This window comes from Archocentrus centrarchus, chromosome 18 (assembly GCF_007364275.1).
Source record: "Archocentrus centrarchus isolate MPI-CPG fArcCen1 chromosome 18, fArcCen1, whole genome shotgun sequence".
Classification (NCBI taxonomy): Eukaryota; Metazoa; Chordata; class Actinopteri; order Cichliformes; family Cichlidae; genus Archocentrus; species Archocentrus centrarchus.
In genome coordinates, this window is record NC_044363.1 from 20,038,555 (window position 1) to 20,061,582 (window position 23,028).

General features: G+C 40.1%; 1 protein-coding gene and 1 long non-coding RNA gene across 3 annotated transcripts; both read right to left on the reverse strand.

Moving 5' to 3' along the window:
* Nucleotides 1-554: 554 nt before the first annotated feature.
* LOC115796870 (uncharacterized) lies at nucleotides 555-6,082 on the reverse strand. Of its 2 annotated transcripts, XR_004021354.1 has the most exons (4): nucleotides 5,990-6,082; nucleotides 3,261-3,314; nucleotides 1,287-1,355; nucleotides 555-1,187 (listed from the first exon to the last, which is right to left on the reverse strand). It is a non-coding gene; the product is annotated as an uncharacterized LOC115796870 (long non-coding RNA). The 2 variants fall into 2 exon arrangements; XR_004021353.1 differs by lacking the exon at nucleotides 5,990-6,082 and having other exon boundaries at nucleotides 3,261-3,527.
* A 6,897-nt stretch (nucleotides 6,083-12,979) lies between these two features.
* On the reverse strand, nucleotides 12,980-22,690 carry LOC115797074 (high affinity immunoglobulin gamma Fc receptor IB-like). Its single transcript, XM_030753551.1, has 4 exons — nucleotides 22,612-22,690; nucleotides 22,224-22,256; nucleotides 17,370-17,636; nucleotides 12,980-13,170 (listed from the first exon to the last, which is right to left on the reverse strand). The coding sequence occupies exons 1-4, from the start codon at nucleotides 22,646-22,648 to the stop codon at nucleotides 12,980-12,982; spliced, it is 528 nt and encodes a 175-aa protein (XP_030609411.1). The 5' UTR covers nucleotides 22,649-22,690.
* Nucleotides 22,691-23,028: the final 338 nt, after the last annotated feature.

A 23,028-nucleotide genomic window follows, 5' to 3' on the forward strand; every position in this document is an offset into this window, starting at 1 on the left:
CTATAAGACATCAGCCTAAAGAGCAACATAACAATGAGGTCACACAAAGAAGCAGCAAATGACAGATCTGCTAAAATTATGAGTCGGCAACTAGACTTGATCATAACTATGACATGATGTTGAAATGGACATTATTGATACAGCAGTTTAAATTGAAAAGAGGATGTTATTCTCAGGTGCTGAGGGATTATTTATGGGAACATTTAGTGCAAAAGGTATGTGGGTAAATAAGACCACTGCTCCAGAGTAATGTAATAAGAAATCACCGGGTGGTGCAGCAGTGTGGTAGTTAACACTGTGGCCTCACAGCAAGAAGGTCTTGACTGGGTTTTGTGGCCCCTCTCCAGGTACTCCAGCTCCCTCCCACAGTCCAAAGACATGCATGTTAAAGTGTTATCCAAATCTGAAATAAATCAAACTACACAGAGAGCCTGTCTTTGTGAGGTTTTCATTTGTCTTTACACAGGGGTAAAAAAAACAAAAAAAAAACAATACAGAGTACAGCTGCAGTCTGCAGTGGTTATTGACAAAGAACAGCAGTGCGATGGCCAAAGAATACAAAGCATCCTGTGTAAAAGATAACTCGTACAACTTGTACGAGAGTATTATATGAAGACAGAAACATGATACTGTAGAACCTCACATCAGCCATAAGAACAGAATAAAAAAATACAGAGATAAAAAATCACACAGTTTAACTGCTGATTCTAAAGTGGCCGTGGCTGTGAATGTGAGCCTGAATGTGTCTGCAGATAATGTGTCTCCAACACAGCAGTGACCTGTCCTATGATTCTTTTTTACATGATGCAGGTCTTTAAACACATGCAGTAAAAGTATTTGTTGGTGTCCATACCAGTACTTCCTAATGTTACACTGCTGACTTTAAGTCGTGCTATCAGCTGCTAAAAATCACAAACTTTTTTCTCACTGCTGTTGGAACAGGAAACATTCAAAGTTTAATACAAAAGCTCAAAATGAATATAAAAATAACAGCTGAATATAGAGAGCATGGATTTGAAATAGAAATAGACCTCTGTATGCCTTATGCTGAAAGAGTCTACATCATATTATTCAATATCATTTTCACAAAAACTGAGCATGTCTGATATTTGGGGAGCAGAGGAGCAACAATGACTTCATAAAAATCTTTTCTTTTTGGCTTTGCTGCTGCAGCTCTCCTCACTGACCTGTAAGACAACCACAAAAAGACAAAAAATTCCAAGTTTCAGGATGTTAGTCATTTAATAATTTGGGGAATAACTCATCCTGCGTGCTGGCAGAATTACCAGGAGAGCTTCATAATGTGACTTCAGAATAAACTGTATCATCTGCATCATCTGCAGGACTCGATGTTCCTGTGAGAGAAAAGATCATTTAATGCTACTGTCTATAAAGGCATCATTTGCATACTTATTCAGCTGAAGATTAACCAGGAAAAAAAAGATTTAAATTTAGATAATGATTTAGATTTTTGAGACTAAATAAACACATTGGTAAACCTCAGCATGCATCACACTTCTAAAAGTTAAATCTCAGGATACATTTGTTCATCAGAAATATGAAACAAAGCTGTTAGATGCATATTGATTTAGAGGTTCAGCTGCTGCTGGTTTGATCTCAGCTTATGTGCCGTGTGTGTTTTGTGATTGTGGTCTGGCTCAGACTCTGTGGAAGACTGAGCTAAGCCAACTGAGAAAGTTCACCAGGGTCCTGAACTATGAAGCGAGTTCAACATACCCGGGTTATCTCTCTGCTACCTGGATTCTCTTACCCTAATACTGGCGATCAGGATAAATGATCACACAAAGCTGATTAACGACTTGTTAAGTCAACCCTGAGTGTTACTAATCCAAAACAGATGTTTTCACCGGTCATGACTTTTCTTCCAGAGAAAATTATCCCTATGAGTGGCACCTACTCCTGAGACATTATCAAATTGTTATCCAATAAAAATCTATATAAAAAACATAAGCATATAACAATAAAATGCAACACTGTTGTAAAAATGGACACGCAATTAATACCAGAGCAAATTATTAATCTGGTGACTTAACTCACTGAACTGGAAAAAAACAAACAAAATATTTTAATTCCAGTGAATAATTTTTGAGCGTTCTCAGAGCTGCTGTTTATTTCTAAGGTGATGGCTGCACATTAGAGCTCTGAGACTTTAAACTGGATGTATTTAAACATTAAAGCTTACGGTCCATAACCTGAACATAACCTGCTCTCGACAGTTTCAGTTTTTATTCTCTCAGCTGCAGACTCAGCGCTGTTTAAGGGTTTCAGAGTCAAGATTAACTATTAAAAGCAGAATTCAAACATGAGCTTAGTCTATGTGCAAATTTGATATGAACTCAGCAAATACAGTGTTGCTGTCCTGTTTTAGGATCACATTTTAACACTACAATTTTATTGATCTTTAAGTCTTATACAATAATAAACTTGTTAACAGCATGAAAAAAGGAATAATGTTGTGTGTACAAATGTATATTTATTACTGATGCTCGTCAGGAAAAAAAAATTCCAAAGTTTTGAGATACTACTGAAAAACCCCTCCCACTCTCCCGGCAGAAACCCAAGTGACCCATTTTCTGGATAACCGATTGGTCATTGGGCAGTGAAATCATACCTGATTTCTAATCTGGTCCCTAACCTGTTTGCAGGATAAGTTACCATGGCGATTTACCCCGGTAAGAAGTGAGCCACCTCAGTGCAGAAAACCCAGGGTTAAAGCTGGAGTTGCCTGGATACGCCAAAAGCCTGCATCCTAATACAGGGCCCTGCTTCAGAGCAGAGCTTAAGGAGGTTTCAGGAAACTGAGCAATGAGCTGAACCATACTGAATACTGGATATGTAGAGATTTGGATACATGAACCTGGGAGCAGAACTAAATCTGTCCATGAGGGAGAAAACAATAAATAAAACAAAGTGTGAACTGAACTTCTAACCGTGAAATTAACCTCTCACCTGATGAAGAGATTGACCCAAAATCTTTAAAGAAGTTGTTTTTAGGTTTTAATTGTTTTTTCCAACATTTTAATTTTCATATTTCATTTGAGGACTTATAGATGGGTAATGGTATAATACTGTATTTAAAACAGACAAGCTGATTGAACTCTGCTGATGTGTAGTGGTAGCGTGTAGTAGCTAAACTTGGTGAGTGATTAACTAAACTCCATGTTGACCTATTATTATCTGCAATATAATGAAATGACACATTTCAGTACAAACACTGAATGAGGCTGTTGTGACTGTACCTGCAGCTCCCACCGCAGAGTAAACAGTACCCTCCTCTGGTTTAAGATGCTCCACTGTTAAGATGATCAGAGGAATCCACAAAAGAAAAGATTTAATACTTTTATAAGCTGTCATACATTGTGGACCCAAACGCAGACTCAAAGGCTGCATTTAGGTCAGCAAAAAAAATTATGTTTGTTTGACAAAACAGAAAGTCCAGGCAGCAGGTGAAAACAAAGTCTTCAAAGCCAAACAGGTACAGGCAATGTTCAGGAGGCAAACGGTGAATGACAGTATGACACGATGATGAACACAGGCAAGCTAAAGCTTTATATAGTCAAGAGCCTAATCAGCCGAAAACAATACCACTGCGGCAAATATGAAACATATCAAACGTTCAGAAAGCAAGACGGGGAAGCAAAACTAAATACAACGTTCACGAGTCAAGAGACCAGAAAATTAAACAGGAAGTAAAACAAGGAACAGCAACACTGCAGTGGAGACTTAGCAAGATAGGAGGAAATATGGGGGACGTAAAAGAAACTGAAACAAGGAACAGAATACAAACAAACTATACCCATGAACAGAACCCAGAAACAGGTCTGAGGATATAGATACTGTATAAAAAATCTAACAAATAACTGTAAAAAAAGGACATAAAACTGCAACAAACTAAAAGTCAGAAGAAAACATAAAAATAACAACTGAAAGTCCAAAAGTCTAAACCCCGGGATCATGACATATGCATTGCTAAATTGCTCCTAAACCATGTTTATTTATTTATTACATTGCATGTGTCTTGCTTATTCATTCATCTTTCCAACTCACTAAGAGAGCATGTGACATCTTGCTGTTGATCTGCTCCATGGTTACAGGACTGTAAACATATCACATGGATTTTTTTTTCCCTTCGTTTCATCTCTATCTCCTCTGTGCTTTTCAAAGCATATTCTGAACCATTTACAGCTTCATTACATACAATACTGTTCAGATTCTATACCTTCACAGTATGGCTTGGGTCCATTTTGACCCAGGCCGAGAATTTCCTTATTATAAGTGTCTACAACAAATTTTGAACTACTGATCTATTTTGAATGTATGAATAGCCTGTCTGACATAAATTAAAGATTAATAATTAATGTTTCACAGAGCGGGAAGAGTGAATGTTTTAGGTTTTACAATACTCATTTTTGGAGAAAAACATCTGTTTCACCTAAAACATGAAAACATACTATCAATGATGATTTAAATATATTTTCCTAAAAGTGAAAATGGCAAGAAAATCCTCATAACTACCATTTATAAGTATATAATGTGAGTAATTCACACTCATAGGTGTGAATGTGAGTGTGAATTGATGTCTGTCTCTCAGTGTTAGCCCTGTGACAGGCTGGCTACCTGTACAGGGTGTACCCTGCCTCTCGCTCCAGCCCCCCTGCGACCCTGAACAGGATGAGCGGAAGCGAATGGATGGATGGATGGATTTCAGTGTTAATAAACATGTAGAGCACAAAACTTGCTTATTGCAAACTACTCAAAGCAGTGGTAGGAGTGCTGCGGGATTTACACGTGTTTCCTACACTCGCTGAAATGGCAGCTCAGGTGACTTCAGACTCCCCCAACCATTTTTTTAAATTTCTGTTTTAATCTCAGTTGAATATTAGTTAGTTTAATATTAGTAAGGTCAGAATAAATGGATTATACTTTGCTTATTGTTGAATTGTTTTCTTGCATTGTGGATACTTGTGTGTGCAGGTGCAGAGTACCCACACTGTGGAAGAGGACCCACAGTAATATAAATGCAATATGCTTGCATTTATATTACACTTCTGAACTTTTACTGACCACTCAGAGCACTTTCAACAACAAATTGCATTTTAACTATGTATTCAAAAAGTTCTTTATTCTGCACACTTAATCTCACGCGTACAAACAATTTGAAATGACCATTTTTAGAACCAATTAAAGTAACATGTTTCTTTGGACTCTAGAAGTAAGCCGGAGTACCTGGAGAAAACCCACTGTGGGTACTCTGAATTAAAATGTTTGCATTTCTGTGTATTTTGGGACACTTTATTAAAAGTCATCAATTTTCAGGCTCAAAGAATGAAATTCGTGGTATTTTTAGAGCTGTTCAATATCAAAACAAGTTAGATCAATTCCAGGACCATAAGATATTTTCATACCATGAACACATGGTGTTACTGTTTGTGTTGTTATAACACGAAACAATAAGATTTGTGTAGTCTTTCAGTTAGGTTTAAGATAAAATCATGTTTATGCTTTTATGTGCATGTGTCAGGCGGCAGCACAGTGGCATGGTGGTTAGCGCTACTGCCTCACAGCTAGACTGACATCTAGGCCTGAGTTTGATTCCACCTTGGCCTGGGCCTCTCGCTGTGTGGAGTTTGCATGTTCTCCCCGTGTCTGCGTGGGTTTCCTCCAACAGTCCAAAGACATGCAGTTACTGGGACTGGGTTAACTGGTCACTCTAAATTGCCCATAGGTGTGAATGTGAGTGTGAATGGTTGTCTGTCTCTCTGTGTTAGCCCTGCAACAGGCTGGCAACCTTGTACCCTGCCTCTCACCCTATGTCAGCTGGGATAGGCTCCAGCCCCCCCGACCCTGAACAGGAAAAGTGGAAGAGGATGGATGGTTGATCACAAATGATGAGCACAAAATGTTAGGATTAGTTAAGACTTAATGTAAAGTCAATATTAACAATGATAATGAAGATTTCAATACTCACCAGGATAAAGAGAGTCGTATTCGTGATCTACATTCTGGTAGATTTCATGATTTGTGGTGGAGCCCGAACTGTGAATCTCAGACTGGCTCAGCCTAAAACATGAAATAAATACAATAAATTCAAAGTAACTGATATACAGTATCAGTTAAAAGTTTGAACACACCTTCTCATTAGGTTTTTCATTATTTAAAAATAGTCTGCATTGTAGATTAATACTGAAGTCATCAGTATGAAGAAATACATATGGAATAATTTAGTATACAAAAAGTGTTAAACAAACCAGAATATGTTTTATATTTTAGTTTCTTCAAAGTAGGCTCCTCTTGTTTAGATCACAGCTTTGCACATCTTGGCATTTTGTCAGTCAGCTTTACGTGGTAGTCACCTGGAATGGCTTTCAGTTAGCAGCTCGGCCTGGTCAAGAGTTAATTTCTTCAATTTCTTGCCTTCTTAATGTGTTTGAGGCGATCAGTTGTGTTGTGAAGAAGTGGTATACAGTGAATAACCCTATTGGAATAATGCTCTAATCCATATTATGGCAAGAACTACTAAGTAAAAACGACAGTCCATCATTACTTTAAGAAATGAAGGTCAGTCAATCCAAAACATTTCAAGAACTTTGAGAGTGTCCTTAAGTGCAGTCGCAAAGAGCATCAAACGTTATGATGAAACTGGCTCTCATCAGGACCACCCCAAGAACAGAAGACCAAGAGTTTCCTCTGTTGCACAAGATCAGTCCATCAGAGTTACAAGCCTCCAGTTAACAGCACCCCAGATAAGAGTTCAACTACAGTAAATGCTTCACAGAGTTCAAGCAGCTCACACATCTCAACATCAACTGTTAAGAGTGTGTGAATCTGGACTTTATGGTCAAACTGCTGCAAAGAAGTCACTTCTAAGGAAGAAAAGCAACAGGAAGAGAATGGCTTGGGCCAAGGAACACATAGAATGGACATTAGACCAGTGGAAATCTGTCCTTTGGTCTGATGAGTCCAAATTTGAGATTTTTGGTTCCAAACTCCATGTCTTTGTAAGATGCAGAAAAGGTGAGTGGATGGTTCCTACATGTGTGGTTCCCACTGTGAAGTATGGAGGAGGAAGTGTGATGGTACGGGGGTGCTTTGCTGGCGACACTGTTGGCAATTTATTCAAAATCCAAGGCACACTTAACCAGCATGGCTACTGTACCTCACCATTATGCAGCGACCATGCTATCCCATCTGGTTTGTGCTCAGTGGGACCATCATTTGTTTTTCAACAGGGCAATGACCCCAAACACACCCCCAGGCTATGTAAGGGTTATTTGACCAAGAAAGAGGGTGACTGAGTGTTGTGTCAGATGACCTGGCCTCCACAATCACCTGATCTAAACCCAATTGAGATGGTTTGGAATGAGCTGGACTGCAGAATGAAGGCAAAGCAGCCAACAAGTGCTCAACACCTCTGGGAACTCCTTCAAGACTGTTGGAAAACCCTTTCAAGTGATTACCTCATGAAACTGAAAGAGAGAATGCCAAGAGTGTGCAAAGCTGTAATCAAAGCAAAATGTGCCGACTTTGAAGAATCCAAAATCTAAAACATATTTTGTTTTCTTTTAACCCTTTTTTTAGTTTACTACGTGATTCTTTAAGTGTTCCTTCACAGTCTGGGTGACTTCAGTATTAATTTTACAATGTAGGGAAAAAAGGGGAAAAAAAGAAAAACATTGAGAAAGTGTGTCTAAACTATTGCCTGGTACTGTGTGGTTAAAATAATAATACAAAGTATTTTACCAACCTGGTGAAGCATGAATCTGTGAAAGAGACATATGTTATTACATCATTTTGTGATGATAAACTGCTCCATGAGATGAGAATGCATGTATATGTTTGAATAATTAAAGTGTATGTAGTAAATAAACTGTCAAATACAGCATCAAAAGAAGAGGCTCTCACACTTCGACTGTCTGCGGATAAACAACAAGAGCAGGAGAAAAATGAGGAGAGAGACTCCACAAACCAGTCCAACAATCAGCCACACAGAAGAAGATGAAGAGCTTCCAGCTCCTGAAACAGAGACTGTAACAACAAACAATAATTAAGTATTAATAAACTATAATTATATTGGATATTTCATTAAATAATTTTCTCACAAAATAGAGCCAGGTGACCTCAAGCCTTAACAGATAATCTAATGGTTCTTCTCAAGCATGAAAATCATTTACAAATATTCATCAAATCTTTGATCCTGCTCACCTTTAACTAACATCCAGCTCTGTGGTGACTCTCTTCCTGAGTATTCACACTTGTAGAAACCTTCATCAGACTTTGACACTGCAGAGATCTTCAGCTCCTCTTTGGTATCATTTTGAATAAGTTTGTCATTGTGGTAGAAAAACACATTGGAAAGTATTTTTTGTGTCCTCAAACTGCAGCTCAGACTAACAGAAGCTCCTTCAGTCACAGGATGAACAGGACTCACCAGGATAGGACCATCAGGATCATCTGTGACACAATCAAACACAACTGTTTCAGTCACATCAGCTGGTGCAGACTTTTAGAAAAAGCTGACATTTAATAACAAACCAAATAATTTCTACAGTACTTGTTTTGCTCTGTGACATGAAACCTTCTCCTCTTAAGGTCTGGGTTATTGTTGCTGCAACAGGAATGAAGCACAACAAATGCTCCATTCATTTAGTCACAGTAGTGCTATACAGCCTCCTCAGTAAATGTGCTGCACTCAGCAACCTGCAAAAATTGGCCCCACTTGCTTTTTAATAACAGACCCAGTACAAGGAGCTCCAGGGTGGAAGAGGTTAAGTTCAGATCACAAAAAATTTCCATAAACCAAACATTCATCACAATAAGGAAAAATCTGTGACTTCTCTTTGGAAACTGTGATGGTAGAAGTTTTCACTGGGACTGTAATGATGATGATGATGATATTTAGTTGCAGCCACAGATGAGAATTAAGGTGCGGATTGCTAGCTTTAGAGAGAATGAGGACATACAGTAGAGTGGGAAAACTTGCAAAAAAGTTTTCCCACCTGCAAAGAATGGAAAAGTCTGTAATTTTTATAGTAGGTACACTTCAACTGTGAGAAACAGAATCCAGAAAACAGCAAATCCAGAAAAATCACATTGTATGATTTTTTTTTTTTTTTGCATTTTTGGCCACAGCGGCCACAGTGGAGAGACACAGGAAATGGGGGAAAGACACGCGGGCAAATTGGCGACGGGCCGGGGCTCGACCCCGCGCTGCCCACACCGCAACATATGTATGTGGTCACTGGCTTCACCACTAAGCCACCCAGGCGCCCCACATTGTATGATTTTTAAATAATTAATTTGCTGATGTTCACCATTATGAGACCAACAACCAAGAATATTTTGCTGCTTTGGTGAGACGCCTAAAATTGTCTGAAATTCTCATTTTTGTCTGTTTTGCCACATAGAATTACTTCACATACAGCAAAGCTGGGACTAATGCTCATGTGATGTCTCAATCCTTCACATACAAGAAGAAAGTGTATAATAACATACCCTGTACAGTGATGTTGACTGCACTGCTGAACTCTCCTGATCCAGACTCACACCAGTACACTGCAGTACCTGACTGTGATGTGTTGATGTTACATGTGGATCCAGTCTTTCTCCTACAGTCAGAGTTCAGCTGGTCATCCTCAGTGAACTTCTTCACTCTCCACTCAGCAGAGTTTCCCTCACAGGTCAGCGAGACAGAGTCAGAGGTGAAGTGTTGCACTCTGTCAGGACTCACTGTGAGAGACGCTGCTGAATGAACATCTGGAAACATGCAGGGAGGAGACAAAGCTCAGAGATGTTAGGATTAAAATATCACAGTGAAAATGTTCATTTGTCTTAAGGTTTTTTACAGAGGATCAGAATCTCATGGCACCTTTAGAAGCTAATTAAGGTTTCTGTAAACTTGCTTGTCCACGAGTATACATTTTTGTTGTTCCACAAGCAAATATATTCGTTTTTCATTTGATCAGCAATAAGATGTCCAAGATTTGTGATCGTATTACAGACAGTGATAAGGTCTCTTACCAGTTTCAAATGAGCAAATCTTAGAAGTTTGTTCTCTTTGATTCTTCAGATCATGACAACACTCTTAGAGGCATCATGGCTGCTATGGAGACCAGCGTTACGAGGACTTAAGACAAAAAGGTCTTCTGTGTACACAATATGGTTCACAAGAGTCCTGCCAATCATGCAGACAGTTTTACAGGCTTTCAACTTCTTCAGCAAATCATCAACATGAAGAATAAAAAGAGCTGGGGACAAGATTCCTCCTTGTGTAACTTCATTGTTCATCCAAAACAGGACTGAAATTCTATCACCCCATTTTGCTTCTGGCTGTCATACCAGTAAGCCACGACTCTCACAAATTTTGGCTCTCCTCTTTGACTCAGCCAATAACTTTCTGCTATTTACACCATCAAAAGCTTTGGAGGAATTAAAAAAAAAAACAGAAAAAAAACTGAGTTTTTCCCTCTATATTTGTTTACACTTTCCTTCAATAGACAAATCAGTGCCATGTTTAGAGCTGGTTATCATTGGAGTTAATAAACATATTGATAGAAACATACATCTTCTGATGCACTCGGACACGTCTTCAGTAAAGTACCTGGAGTCATGAGAGTGATCAGTTCCTGGCCTGTGTCCAAGTAACATTAGACCACCTTCATCCCTCGTGATTCATGGCCACTTGAGGCCCTTTCTGCTGTTTCTGAAAGTCTGCTGATGGCTTATGGTTTTGTTTTGTTTCGTTTTGTTTTGTTTCCATGCTCCTGTGTTGCCCAGGAGATCGTAGGCCTTGCATAGTGATCTTCCTGCAAAACCCCTGTTCCCTGCTTCAATGGGCATGCAGTGTGTGTGCCAACCACTATTCGCAGCAGTCCTCCACCAGCTCTGTGTTCTTCTCTGCCTTCCTCCCGATCGCCTTCTACAACTCAAAGAAAGGAGCCACCTTTTTAGATGTTTCAGAGAATAGCACTATGTCTGGCCTGAGGCTGGTCTCTGCAATGGTCTTTGGGAACTTAAATTGTTTACCCGGGTCCACTCTCATCTGCCAGTCACATGCTGTTCCTAGGAGGCCTTCCTGAGTTTTGGCTTGGGCCCTTGGATGTAATTCAGCGTTTTGATGGTTGAAGATATTTGCTCTGGTTGATGGTCTCAGTAATCACCCTTAGCACCTGGTCACGGTTTTGTCAGTATCTGCCAACCATCCTTTCAGTTTTTAGTTTGCTGCTCTCATGGAGGTTGTGTTCTTTAGGGTGCAGTCAAAGATGTTCCCAAGCCTTTTCACAGGGTTCTCTTTTACTGATGGAATTTGAGTTCCTCCCAGTGTAAAGCAAAAGTGGTCTGTTACCTTCCTTCTTCTCCCAACTAGGGATGTTGATTGACCTGACTTGAATTGCATCCTGGTCCAGGTGATTAGCTTCTTCAAGCCTTGGAGGATCCATTGGATTGCTGGGACTGATAAAGTTCTTATTGTCAAGTCATCATGTAAGCTATGATAGGTGGTTGCAAAACTCCAGACTTTTGGGGCCTCTGCACTCTGTTTCAGCTGACTTGACCAGCATATTCATGGCTAGAGAAAGGAGTGTCACAGTGATTGTGCATCCAACAATGATCCCTTTCTTGAGCCAATGCTGGTCAGACGTCACTGTCCCAAGAGGTGACACCTCCATCAGCTTTTGTGGTATGGAAGTGTATGCAATGACTGGGTCAAGCCATAACACAGTTAAGTCTCCTTTCCCTTCTTGAGCCTTGTTATTCAGTTGTGTCACCATTCCACTTTGTACCAGGTAGCCAGAGACCCCTGGGATCCCTTCCTTCTGCACGGAGGGGTTGATGTAGCCATTCTTGAGCAGGTTTTCAGTCAAACAGCATGAGGCAATACTGAAGAATATCTTTGCCGTCACTGAGCAGCGAGATGGTTCTGAATTGTTCAATGCCGGTTGACCTTTCTTTGTTTGGGACCCACACTCCTTCTGCAAATCTCCACTCTTGGGCAACCTTTCCTCTCCTCCAGATCACCTTCAGGATTTTCTACAGCTGGTGTGCAAGCTTGGGAGACCCCTTGTATACTAGGTAAGGCACACCCTTTGGCCCTGACATTGAGCTGGTTTTTGCAACCTTGATTACTGCTAAGATCTCCTTCCAACTGGGTTCCTTGATGTTAAAGTCAGGGGTGGGTTCTGGGGTGTTGATTAGGCCTCTGCATCTTCTTAGATCTTCCTCCTGTGCTGCATCACTGTAGGTGAGATGGAGATGATTGTCCACCTCCTCTTTGGAACAGGTAAGGTAGCTTTGTAGCTCTGATAGCCCAGGCTTCTTGTCTTCAATCGCCTTCTTGAACCATTTCCTCAAGAGTCGCAGTTCTTGTCTTAGTTGCGTGTTCTTGTTCGCCCTGTGGTTCTTGTAGTACTGGCTTCAAGTGTCCCTTCTCTTTCATAACAAACCTTTCCATGGTGATGCTGACCGCCATAGTGGCCATAGACACCGGGTCCTGCTCCTCCTGTGTCTCTACAGTACAAGGTTGTCCCTTGTGTGTTGCTCTTGTTGCACCTTCACTAGACATTTCATCTTGGCCTGGTGGATCTTCTGGCCTTGTGAGTTTTTGCAGATCTTTACATATACGCAAGATGAATTTGTTGTCATCTGTCCATTTGCATGGGTCATTTCATGACTTTGTGATTGTGTGTCTCAGAAAAGGCCAGCAATCAACATATTTAATCTAATCAACAGAATTCTTTCTAAAACATTTCACATTATATTGGTTACGATTATCGTTATAGAAGACTGCCTACTTTACCAGCTTTAACCTTGATCACCACTAATAGAACAGACAACAGTGAGTCTGGCAACAAACCATGAATCATATAGATAGTAAAATATATGGAAAACAAAGGAGCTAGCCTTTAAGGGCCATCTATCCAGCAGTCTAAGCAGAGATACCCAGACCTCCCTCTACCCAACCACTTCACCCAGCTCTTCCAGGGAGACACCAAAGCATTTCCAAGCCAGGTGAGAGATGTAATTTCTCCAGTGTGTCATGGGTCTGCCGCAGGGTCTCCTCCCAAGCCGCTTTTCCACCGATGGGGTTCTGGTGCCAGTTTTTGAACCGTTCAGCGGTTTTTCCGCCACGAACGCAGGCCCCGCAAGCTAGCTGATCTGGAACCAAGAACGCATGATGAAAGTGGCAGAAGGGTGTGACTCTGCCATCTCAACATAAACTTTTCTACCATATTACATGTGTATTACACGAGAAAAACGAAGCGATTTTCACAGCTGTGAATTAGGTTGGGTCTTAAGGCTGATCTTGCTGCTCTGTATCAGTACATATCACAGATAAAAGGACGCAAAGTGCGTACTTGTCGTCTTGCTCATATTTTCTGTCTGTGTTTACCTCTGTGCTGCACACAGATGCTGCAGTAGTTTGGTTTGGACCGTAAAAAGTATTTGTAGCACAAGAAAGGGGAGCGCGTTTTGATTGCGGCTTTTGATTGCGAGCGGCTTTTTCTTGGAAGTCGCAACAACAGGGTGGGAGGGAGGGAACAGATACCCCACACAGTAGAGGGAGAGACTCCTGCAACGCTCGCTTGGAAACCGGAAAGAGCTAGAAGAAGTTGCGCTTTACATAGAGGCTGCACGCCGGAACGGTAAGGAAAATAAATGACAGAAAATGTAAAGCACAAAAAGTGTGTGCAGTTTGTCACACAGTGTGTCTGCTAGCTAAAAGAACAGCTGCTGTATTTTAAGGGAGAATGAGCGATAACTTCACTCAGATGGAGAAAGAGGCAGAAACGTCGTCCAATGAGCTACTTTTACTTTCTTACTTTGAGTAGATTTCAGAACCTGTACTTTTTTACTTTTACTTAAGTACAGAAGTTGAACCAGTACTTCAACTTTTACCAGAGTAGTTTTTAACACAAGTACTTGTACTTCTACTTAAGTACAGAACGTCAGTACTTTGGCCACCTCTGCTTATATGTAAAGGAGCTGTTTGCAAGCATGGTGGAAACGCAGGCCTGTTCCTAAGCTTTTCGCCGGTTCTTTTGGGAACAGCACCGGCACCGGAACCCCGGCGGTGGAAACATGTGGGACATGCCTGGAACACCTCACTTAGGAGGTGGCTGGGAGAAATCCTTGTAAGATGCTCAAACTACCTCAACTGGCTGTTTTCAGTGTAGAGGAACAGCGGCTCTGCTTTGAGCCCCTCCCAAATGGCTGACCTCCTCACCCTATCTCTAAAGGACAGCCCAGCCTCCCTTCACAGGAAGCTCATTTCCACCGCTTGTGTCTGAGAACTCCGTTCTCAATAGGACTCCGTCAGCTCCAGTGTCCACCATCTGGGTCCAGGATTAGTGCCACAACAAACACTAAGGGACCCCATGATGGTCACGTATTATAAACTGCCCTTCAGTGTGAAATTTTGCAGCATCATTACCAAACTAAATATTTTTGAAGCATAGTTTAATTGAAAACAAACAGCAGCTGGTATTTGTGTAAGAAGAAGACATCTTCTTTTAGCAGCCATCTGTGATCAGTGTTGTTTTTTGTATTTGTCAGCGCTGTTAACCTGCCTGCTGACATCCTTGTTTCTTTACATAAATTTAAATAGCTAAAGTAAAAGTATTCGAAGACGAAAAATTTAAAATCTCATATTTGTCTTTTGTTTTTCATATTATCACAATAAATAAAAATTGAAAAGTAAGAAAAGGAAACAAGGAAATTCAGTTTGGTTTGATCACAGAGAGAAAGGAAAATATTCAGTTCAGTTCTTCTTTTGGGAGCTTTAATGTTCACAGACATTAATGATCATCATGGAAATGAGATTTTAATGGTCTAAATTTTGGTGAAACATTGGTGAATAAAAATGATGACATAACATCAGCTTATTGAAAGGACAGAGAGAAACAAACTGACCTGCAGACCAGACAAACTTTGGTTCACTGTGATCAGTGTGATACTCTGGGTCTCCTCTTCCTGCTCTACACACATATCCTGCTGTGTGTGTCTGTCCATCAATGATGTAGGAGTCCTGTGCAGTCCCATTGCCATCAGGTAGCAGCTCATAACTGTAGGATTTCTCTGATAGATCAGGAACAGCTTTATACCAGTAGAAGCTCCATCCTGCAGACGGATGTTCAACCTCACAGTTCAGAGTTACTGAGGCTCCAGGACTCAGCCATGATGGAGACACAGTGAGGACAGGATGGAGTTTATCTGTTCAATAAAGATTTTCTCTGAATGAACATGTAGTACAGTCTCTAAACAGTGAACTCAGGTTATAAAAAATGTCGACTGCAAATCCAGATATTGTCAGGGTCTTGGACCAATTGTCCAGTGTTTTGAGTTTTGTGGACTTTGAGGTTTTGCTTATTTAAATGTTCTATGAGATTCTTGGTTTACCTTGTGTTTCTGTTGTTCCTTGTTTATTTTTCCTTCTACAGTATGTTCAATCTTGTTACCTGTTCCCAGTCTTTAGTGCCTCTCTCTGTATTCTCTCATGTTTCTGGTTCCCCTGTCTTGTGTCAAGTTTCCTGTTTCCACTATCAGTTTTTTCCTGTATTACTCTGGTGGGCTCTTGTGTTTTTTAAATGTATTTCTACTTCTCTTGTCTCGGTCCCTGTAATTAGTGTCAGCTATGCGCCCACTCGTTTCCTCTTCCCTCATTTCCTGGTGTGTATTTATTGTCTGTATCCTTATTTGTCCTTTGCCAAGTCACCCCACTTGGTAGTATGTTTCCATTCCATGTTTACCAGCTGTTCCCAGTTCTTCACATTGTTTACTGCTCTAAAGCTTTTTCCTGATTATGTATTCTGTGATTGAGCCAAGCATTAAAGCTGCCTCTTTTAGAGTTTAGTCTGTGTGCTGAGTCTTGGGTCCACATCCTGCTTGCCACATCGCCGTATCCTGACAAATATTCACTGCAAACTGAGACTGAGACTGTCTAAATATAATGTCATTCTATACAAACAAAAACACATTTTACAAAGTGTTCAATCACCTTAAAGGAAATATGACTTACTGTCAGAAACAGTCAGTGTGACTGAATCACTCCACTCTGTTGTTTTATGCTGTGAACTTTTCATTCGGCCCTTACAGCGATAATTTCCACTGTTGGATGATGAAGCAGATCTAATCCTGTATTCATTTTGATTTGGAGGTTTTGTGTAGCTGTTTGTTTCCCATTCATAATCCCACCCAGTGTCTCCTCCATGGATCTCACATCTGACAGTGATCACTTCTCTGAATTCCAGTTTGGATCTTTTATATTTCCTTTGCTGTATTTAAAAGGCATTTCTCAAATGCTATGATTAATTTGAACTGTGACTGAGTTTATTTATCAGTTGTAAGAAGATGACTCTAGAAAGAAGTAAACACTTTTAAATCCTAATGAGAAAATATTTGTGGAAGTGAATGTTTCTCAATTTGGCAACTTGTAAAAACAAAACAAAAAAAAAAACAACAACAACAACAACAACAAATTCTCTGACACTAATGAGCTCCAATATTAATTCATTTGGTTCAATTCATTTTTGTGATGTACATCATCCTTGACATTAAAATCCTACAGTGGAATGTGTGTGATGTTTAGCTCATTGATCTGAATGGATCACATACCAGCACAGACAGCGTCCAATAGTCTACAGTTCAGTTCATTAAGGGACGATTCACAAATATCGACATTTTCCAGAGCGTACAAAGCGTACTCTTTTTCAGAGCTTTCCACACCTGCTGCGCCGCACTCACAGCTTGTTCCTGTCTAATATCATCAGTAGAGTCATTTTGTGAATCGATGATGGACTATTTTAGAGAATTCAATGAGGCCTTTGAACTGATCTGCCAGAACGGAGGCCGTATCGCTGCAGACCACAGAATTGTACAGAGGTGTGGATGCGTACGGTGGGTGTTACCCCCTCTTCCCTATCGTACACTTTGTACGCTCTCAAAAATGTCGATATTTTTGAAGCATCCCTAAGTGAAAAAGATGCAGTGTGTGTTGCTCATGAGACCAGACTCCTTAACTAAAACCTGAAACCTCTAAAGATTCATTTAAAAAATAAATAACGTGCAAAAAACAACTGAAGTAACTGCATTATATTTTGGTGCAACAGGTAGTACTACACGTGCAATAAAATAATAAAAATACAGAAGAGCAGTCAGTGGATTGAACTTTTTTCTTAGTGGATGTGGTGGAGCAGCTGAAACAGGTTCAGCATTTGGTCTGCACTTCATGTATCAGAGCTATACAGCAGAGAAGTTACTCTGATATGTTTCACTCTCTTCACTGTGAATAAAAAGCTGCTTTTCAGGTTTTTTGTTGTCAGACTGAAAATAAAATGGAGGAAAGATCTCCAACTTACATGATACAGTCAGTGTGATGATCTCACTCCACTCTGTCAAGGATTTGCCTCCTTTGCCTCGGCATCTGTATCCTCCACTGTCAGATTCAGTAGCTTTGATGATTCTGTATTCACTGGATGTTGGAGGTGTGTTTAACTTGGCTGGTCTCCATTCATACTTCCACTGAGTTTCTCCACCTCCCTGAATCTCACATCTGATAGTGACTGTCTCTCCTCTGTATATCTGAGTCCAGGATGGCTGCAGGATCACAGTGGGCTTAATGGGAACTGTCCACATAAAAATGATCCAGTTGGGAGAAGAGAAGCATAAAAAATTCTGCTGTTTATAACATAAATGTAGAATGACTGCAAAACAGAGAGCTGTTTGTAAAGTATTCGGTTGATTTTCTTTCTTGATGCTCTAAAGGTCTGGTGAAAAGTCTGGACTGCAGGCGGGCCAACTGTGATGCTACTATGAAGCCATGCTGCTGTAATAGATGCAGTATGCTGTTTATCATTGTTTGGTGAAATATGCAAGGACTTGTTAATCTATGTTAATCTAAAACCTGTATAAATCTCTCAGCATTGATGGTTCCTTTCTGGATGTGCAGGCTGCCAACGCCATAGGCACTAATGCACCCCCATACCATCAGAGATTCAGGCTTTTGAACTGAGTCCATCCATCCACTCACTGCTTATCCTGTACAGGGTCGCGGGGGTGCTGGAGCCTATCTCAGCTGACATAGGGCGAGAGGCGGGGTACACCCTGTACAGAGCCAACACAGAGACAGACAACCATTCATACTCACATTCACACCTCTGAGCAATTTAGAGTCTCCAATTAACCTAACCCCACTGACTTCATGTCTTTGGACTGTGGGAGGAAACCGGAGTACCTGGAGGAAACCCACACAGACACAGGGAGAACATGCAAACTCCACACAGAGAGAGGCCTGGGCCAAGGTGGAATCGAACCCAGACCTTCTAGATGTTATTGTAGCTGTGAGGCAGTAGCGCTAACCACCATGCCACCGTGCTGGAAAACATGGTATCCATGTTTTCAAAAAATAATTTCAAATTTTGATTAATCTGACCACTGAACAGTTTTCAGCTTTGCCTCAGTCTATTATAAATGTGCTTTGACTCAGAAAAGACAGCAGTGTTTCTGGATCATGCTCACCTTTGGCTGGGAGCAGATGACACTGGTGCACTCAAAATAGGGTAGTGATAGTATCAGTGAGCTATCAGTGTTTAGCAAACATGAACAAATTGTTGTCAGCTTTTTGACCGTCAAAGGTCAAAATGCCTTCTAGTGAAAAACAGCTGCATAAAAGGTAAGAAATCAATGCTTTCTTGTTGATCTGTTGGGCAGCTGATGCCTTCAGCCTCCAGCTTCCTGTTAACAAGGAAATGACGTACCAACACAGAGCTTCCTCTTTCACAAGGCAAACTTAAACTTTTGAGTTAAGCTAAATTTGCTGTTCTTTATCCATTTCTGGTTACCATCCACAACTAATCTTGCATCACTTCCTGATATCCCAAACCACAAGGGCGGGCCGAAAGGTCATAGACCGTGCATGCATTAATCACACATTTAAAAAAAATATAGGCATTAAAAGGTACTTGCATTAAAGCATTATTATCACGTTAACTTTGACAGCCCTACTTTAAACATTTGATATGAAGTTATGCTTGAGTTTATTAAGGAAGGTCTGTATTCACTCCTCTATGGAGTGATTTGGCTGCAAGTTTATTCTTCACATCACTTCTATTTTCACATGTGTCAACCACTTTACCCATCTTACCACCTTAAAGTCAGTCAGTCCAAGCCTCCATCTTTATCAACAGCATCTAGACTCCAGGGGTCCTGCCCTGATTCCTATCACTGCTGTGATTCCATTCTGCCGTGATGGGCCATTGGAGTCTAATCACCAAATAGCTTAATTGATTTTTTTATAAAAATAAATCATTTTAACATATTAAAATTTACCCCCAAAAAAGCACCTGTTTAAGTTTTAACTGCTGAATGGTCAGGAAACAGATGAAACATCCAGCATATCAGTGTTTTTTTTTGTTACCCTGCATCAAAAAAATTAAACTGGTGCAATTTTGCTGCTGAAACTATGATATATCCCATATTAATGATGCCTAATGTTGGTCATTCAAACTACACAGGCTTGAAACTGTGTGGAAAGTAAATGTAAATAAAATTCTAGATATTCACACATGGTTTGAATAATAAATAGTAAATTAATACAGTTGCTTCATCCCAAAGGCTCTACATATGCAGGTTTTTTTCTTTTGTAGATCTCCTGTCATCTGTATTACTCCAGTAATACCACTTACTGTTAACATTTCATGTATTTTAAAATATTTCTCAGATTTTAATCATCTGTTTTATAAATAAATGGCTGATTAAATGTGAAGTTTTACTTGTACTTCTGAACATTTAAAGGAAGGTAGGTCATTATGCAAAACTGCTGTGGGCAGACTCGGGATTTAAACATCTCCTTTATTGGACACATTTATTTTGACGGCTGTTCAAAGTGAAATTCATTTAATTGATTAAAATCAATCAGTTATTGGAAAACTGTAACACTCATAGGGGAAATCAGAGTTATGTTCTGATTTCGGTTTTCTTCCAAACCGAGTTCCCGAGAACATAACAGAACTGGAAACATAACCGAAACTGTGCTTAAACCATGCTGGAAATAAGAGAATCAGTGAAAATGTGGCATTTTAAACTTGGGTAAAAAAGACACTTTGGTGCTACAGAAAGTAGCACCAAAGTTCAGAGAAACTCAAAAAGCCATTAATCTCACCTCGCAAAGCACCCCTCTGGGCTCTGTTCAATAAAACGAGTTCAGTGTCTCTACAGTAACTTTGCATTTTCTGGCTTCACTCACCCTAACATCAGCAATCACGATACGCAGTCACACAAAACTGTTCCTAAACTCACAAAATGTAATCCAGGGTGTCCTGATCTGTTTACCAGCGTGCGCACATGAAAGGGGTGGTGCTGGCAGCATCTGACCAATCACAAACACGGACAGATGTACCGGCTAATTTTTACGAAGGAGGATAGAAACATGAAGAGGCTAAACAAACAATAAAGCCTGACAGTAACACAGCTGCTGCAGACACAGCTGTGGTATGTGTGTGAGTGTGTGAGAGGAAACTCAGTGCACAGCAGTTTAGTATTAAAAGAACTGCATGAATGTTTGTGCACTTTAAGCGCTTTTGGTCACTATTAATAAAGTTGAGCCTGTTTGAAATCAGGTAAGAGTAGACAAATGCCAAAATGCCGAGTGTGTAAAGTGAACAGACTGATTCAGTATCAGCTGTCATTCAGACACAGGAGAATCTGATGGGCTTTAATCAAGTATTACATTAAAAACATGTTTAAAAGACAGTTTTAGTTTTCATTCTTGCAGCTGCAGCCTTGGTGCTGTTTAACTCTTTGAGAGCAAGAAGAAATCTAAAAACAGAATTTAAACATAAGCTGTCCACAAGTACAAATAGGTGCTCTGTTTTTGGGTCATATATTAATGCTAACAGAACAATAAAACTTGTAAAACTGTTGGCATTAAACAGGGAAACATTAAAAAATAAAGCTGTATCTAAAAATCTGTATTTATTACTGATACTTCAGACGCTATTAAAAACTTTAGTCCCTCCTACTGTCCATGCACAGAGGTCCGAGAGATCTTCCAAGAATGGTGATATTATTTTCTGGACAAATGATTGGTCTGTAGGCTGTGATTTCATACCTGCTGACCTCTAATCTGAAACATAACCTGCTCAGGAGCAGATTAGGTTAGCTGCAAGTGACCATGGTGATGTACCTCAGCCAGAAGGGAACCACCTTTGTAGTACCCCGAAGTCACCTGGATAAGATGAAATCCTGCTTTGTACTGCAGGCCTCTGGGCCCTATTGCAGCCCCCTTGGGGCCCATGTGGGGGCACTGTGGGGAGACCCAAGACCACATGGTCCCACAGCCCTCTGTGGGCACAGCCACCTGGGGCCTGCTTGGGCTAAGTGTGGGTTTGCGCTGTCCACACAGCACCACAGTTCACCCACAGCTGTCCACAGTGTGCCAGTAGGGGCATGTTTGAGGGATTCAGGAAGCAGGTTTAGCTAAAATTCAGAGTTTGTTAATCCTGAGATGAGGGAAACTGGAGTTTCTGTTTCAGAAAGAGGGTTAATTAAAACTCTGAGTCAGTTACCATGGTAACAGACTGTAAACTCAACCTACTCGCTGGGAAGTTTTGTTCAGCAAACTCTGAGCTTCTCTCTGACTCCTCTCCTCCTGTACCTGAAACTACTGTGACACTTGGTTTCATTTCCTCATTCATAAAATTGCTGTCAGAGAAAATTCTGCAGGTATTTTTACAAATCCTGAAATCCCAGTTAAACATTATTTCTTCATTTTTTTCATTATCATTCAGTGATCAGTGTGAGATCAGACACAGTGATTACATCACAGATTTATTATCAGCTCAAAATAAAATCTGTAGTCTCCATCTTTATGACTCTGTGCACTTATCAGCCGTCAGACTGTCAGACAGTTTCTGAACACTGCAAACATTTACTTTGCATTCCTGTGAAATAACTGTTTAAATTAAACTTATCTGAATAAAACTTTAGACACACTGATCACATTTGCTGTGCTGTAAAGAGTCACAGTGATGAAAAAATCTCTGTCACAGTTGGAGTTTGAAGGATATTTGAATGAAGATGAGGCTGAAATGATACAAAGCTTAACTAACTAAAAAATATTTTTTAAAAGATTTTTTAAATGGAGCTGCAGACAGTGTGATAAAATTCTGTTAAACAACCTACAGTATATAAACTGGAAGAAAACTATTTCTTACCTTTAGCATTTCCATAGATGACTGCACTGAGCACTAAAATAATGAATGAAGTATAATCAATAAAACCTCATCAGACATTAAACAACTGACAAAATCCATATAAATGATACATATTTAGATGAACAGTAATCACCAAATTTCTGTGCTCCTATTTATCAAACAGGCTCTAAAATAACAACTAAAACAACTGTAACACAGTGTGTAACTGTAGGTGATGCAGAAAGCAGCAGTGTATGAAATATTTTGCATAAACCATCACAAAAATCACAAGTATGCTTTGTTCAAGCTCTCAGGTAAACAGGTTAAAGCAGTGATACACTGTAATTATCACAGATGAGAAACATTTTCATTAATCGTGCCATTCAAAAAATGTCAGAAGTGAACTTACAGAAAAACCCCATCATGCAGAGCAAAGAGTGCCCCATGGTCACATCCAGCCCTGCTGCACTCAGACCCACAACTGATCTCAGAGAGTTTAACTTTGAACAATAAGAAATGCAGAAAAAAAGAGAATCTGTGTTTAGTACAGAAAATAGTTTTTTTTTTCTAACTTCTTCTTTTGTTTGGCCTTTTTGTGCTCTCTTCCCTTTTACACCAGCCTCAAACAGCTCCTGTTAATTGGCTTGTTCTTACAAGTACTTTTCTCACACCACTCAATACAGCATGTCTCATTCGCACTTTCTACAGTGCTTTCTGTCTAACTTTCACACATAATCACACTCCGAAGAATGAATCAGTAGGAACTTGTGGTTCAGTATCTTGCCCAAAGATACTTTGGCATCCATACTGGAGCAGCCAGGGATCG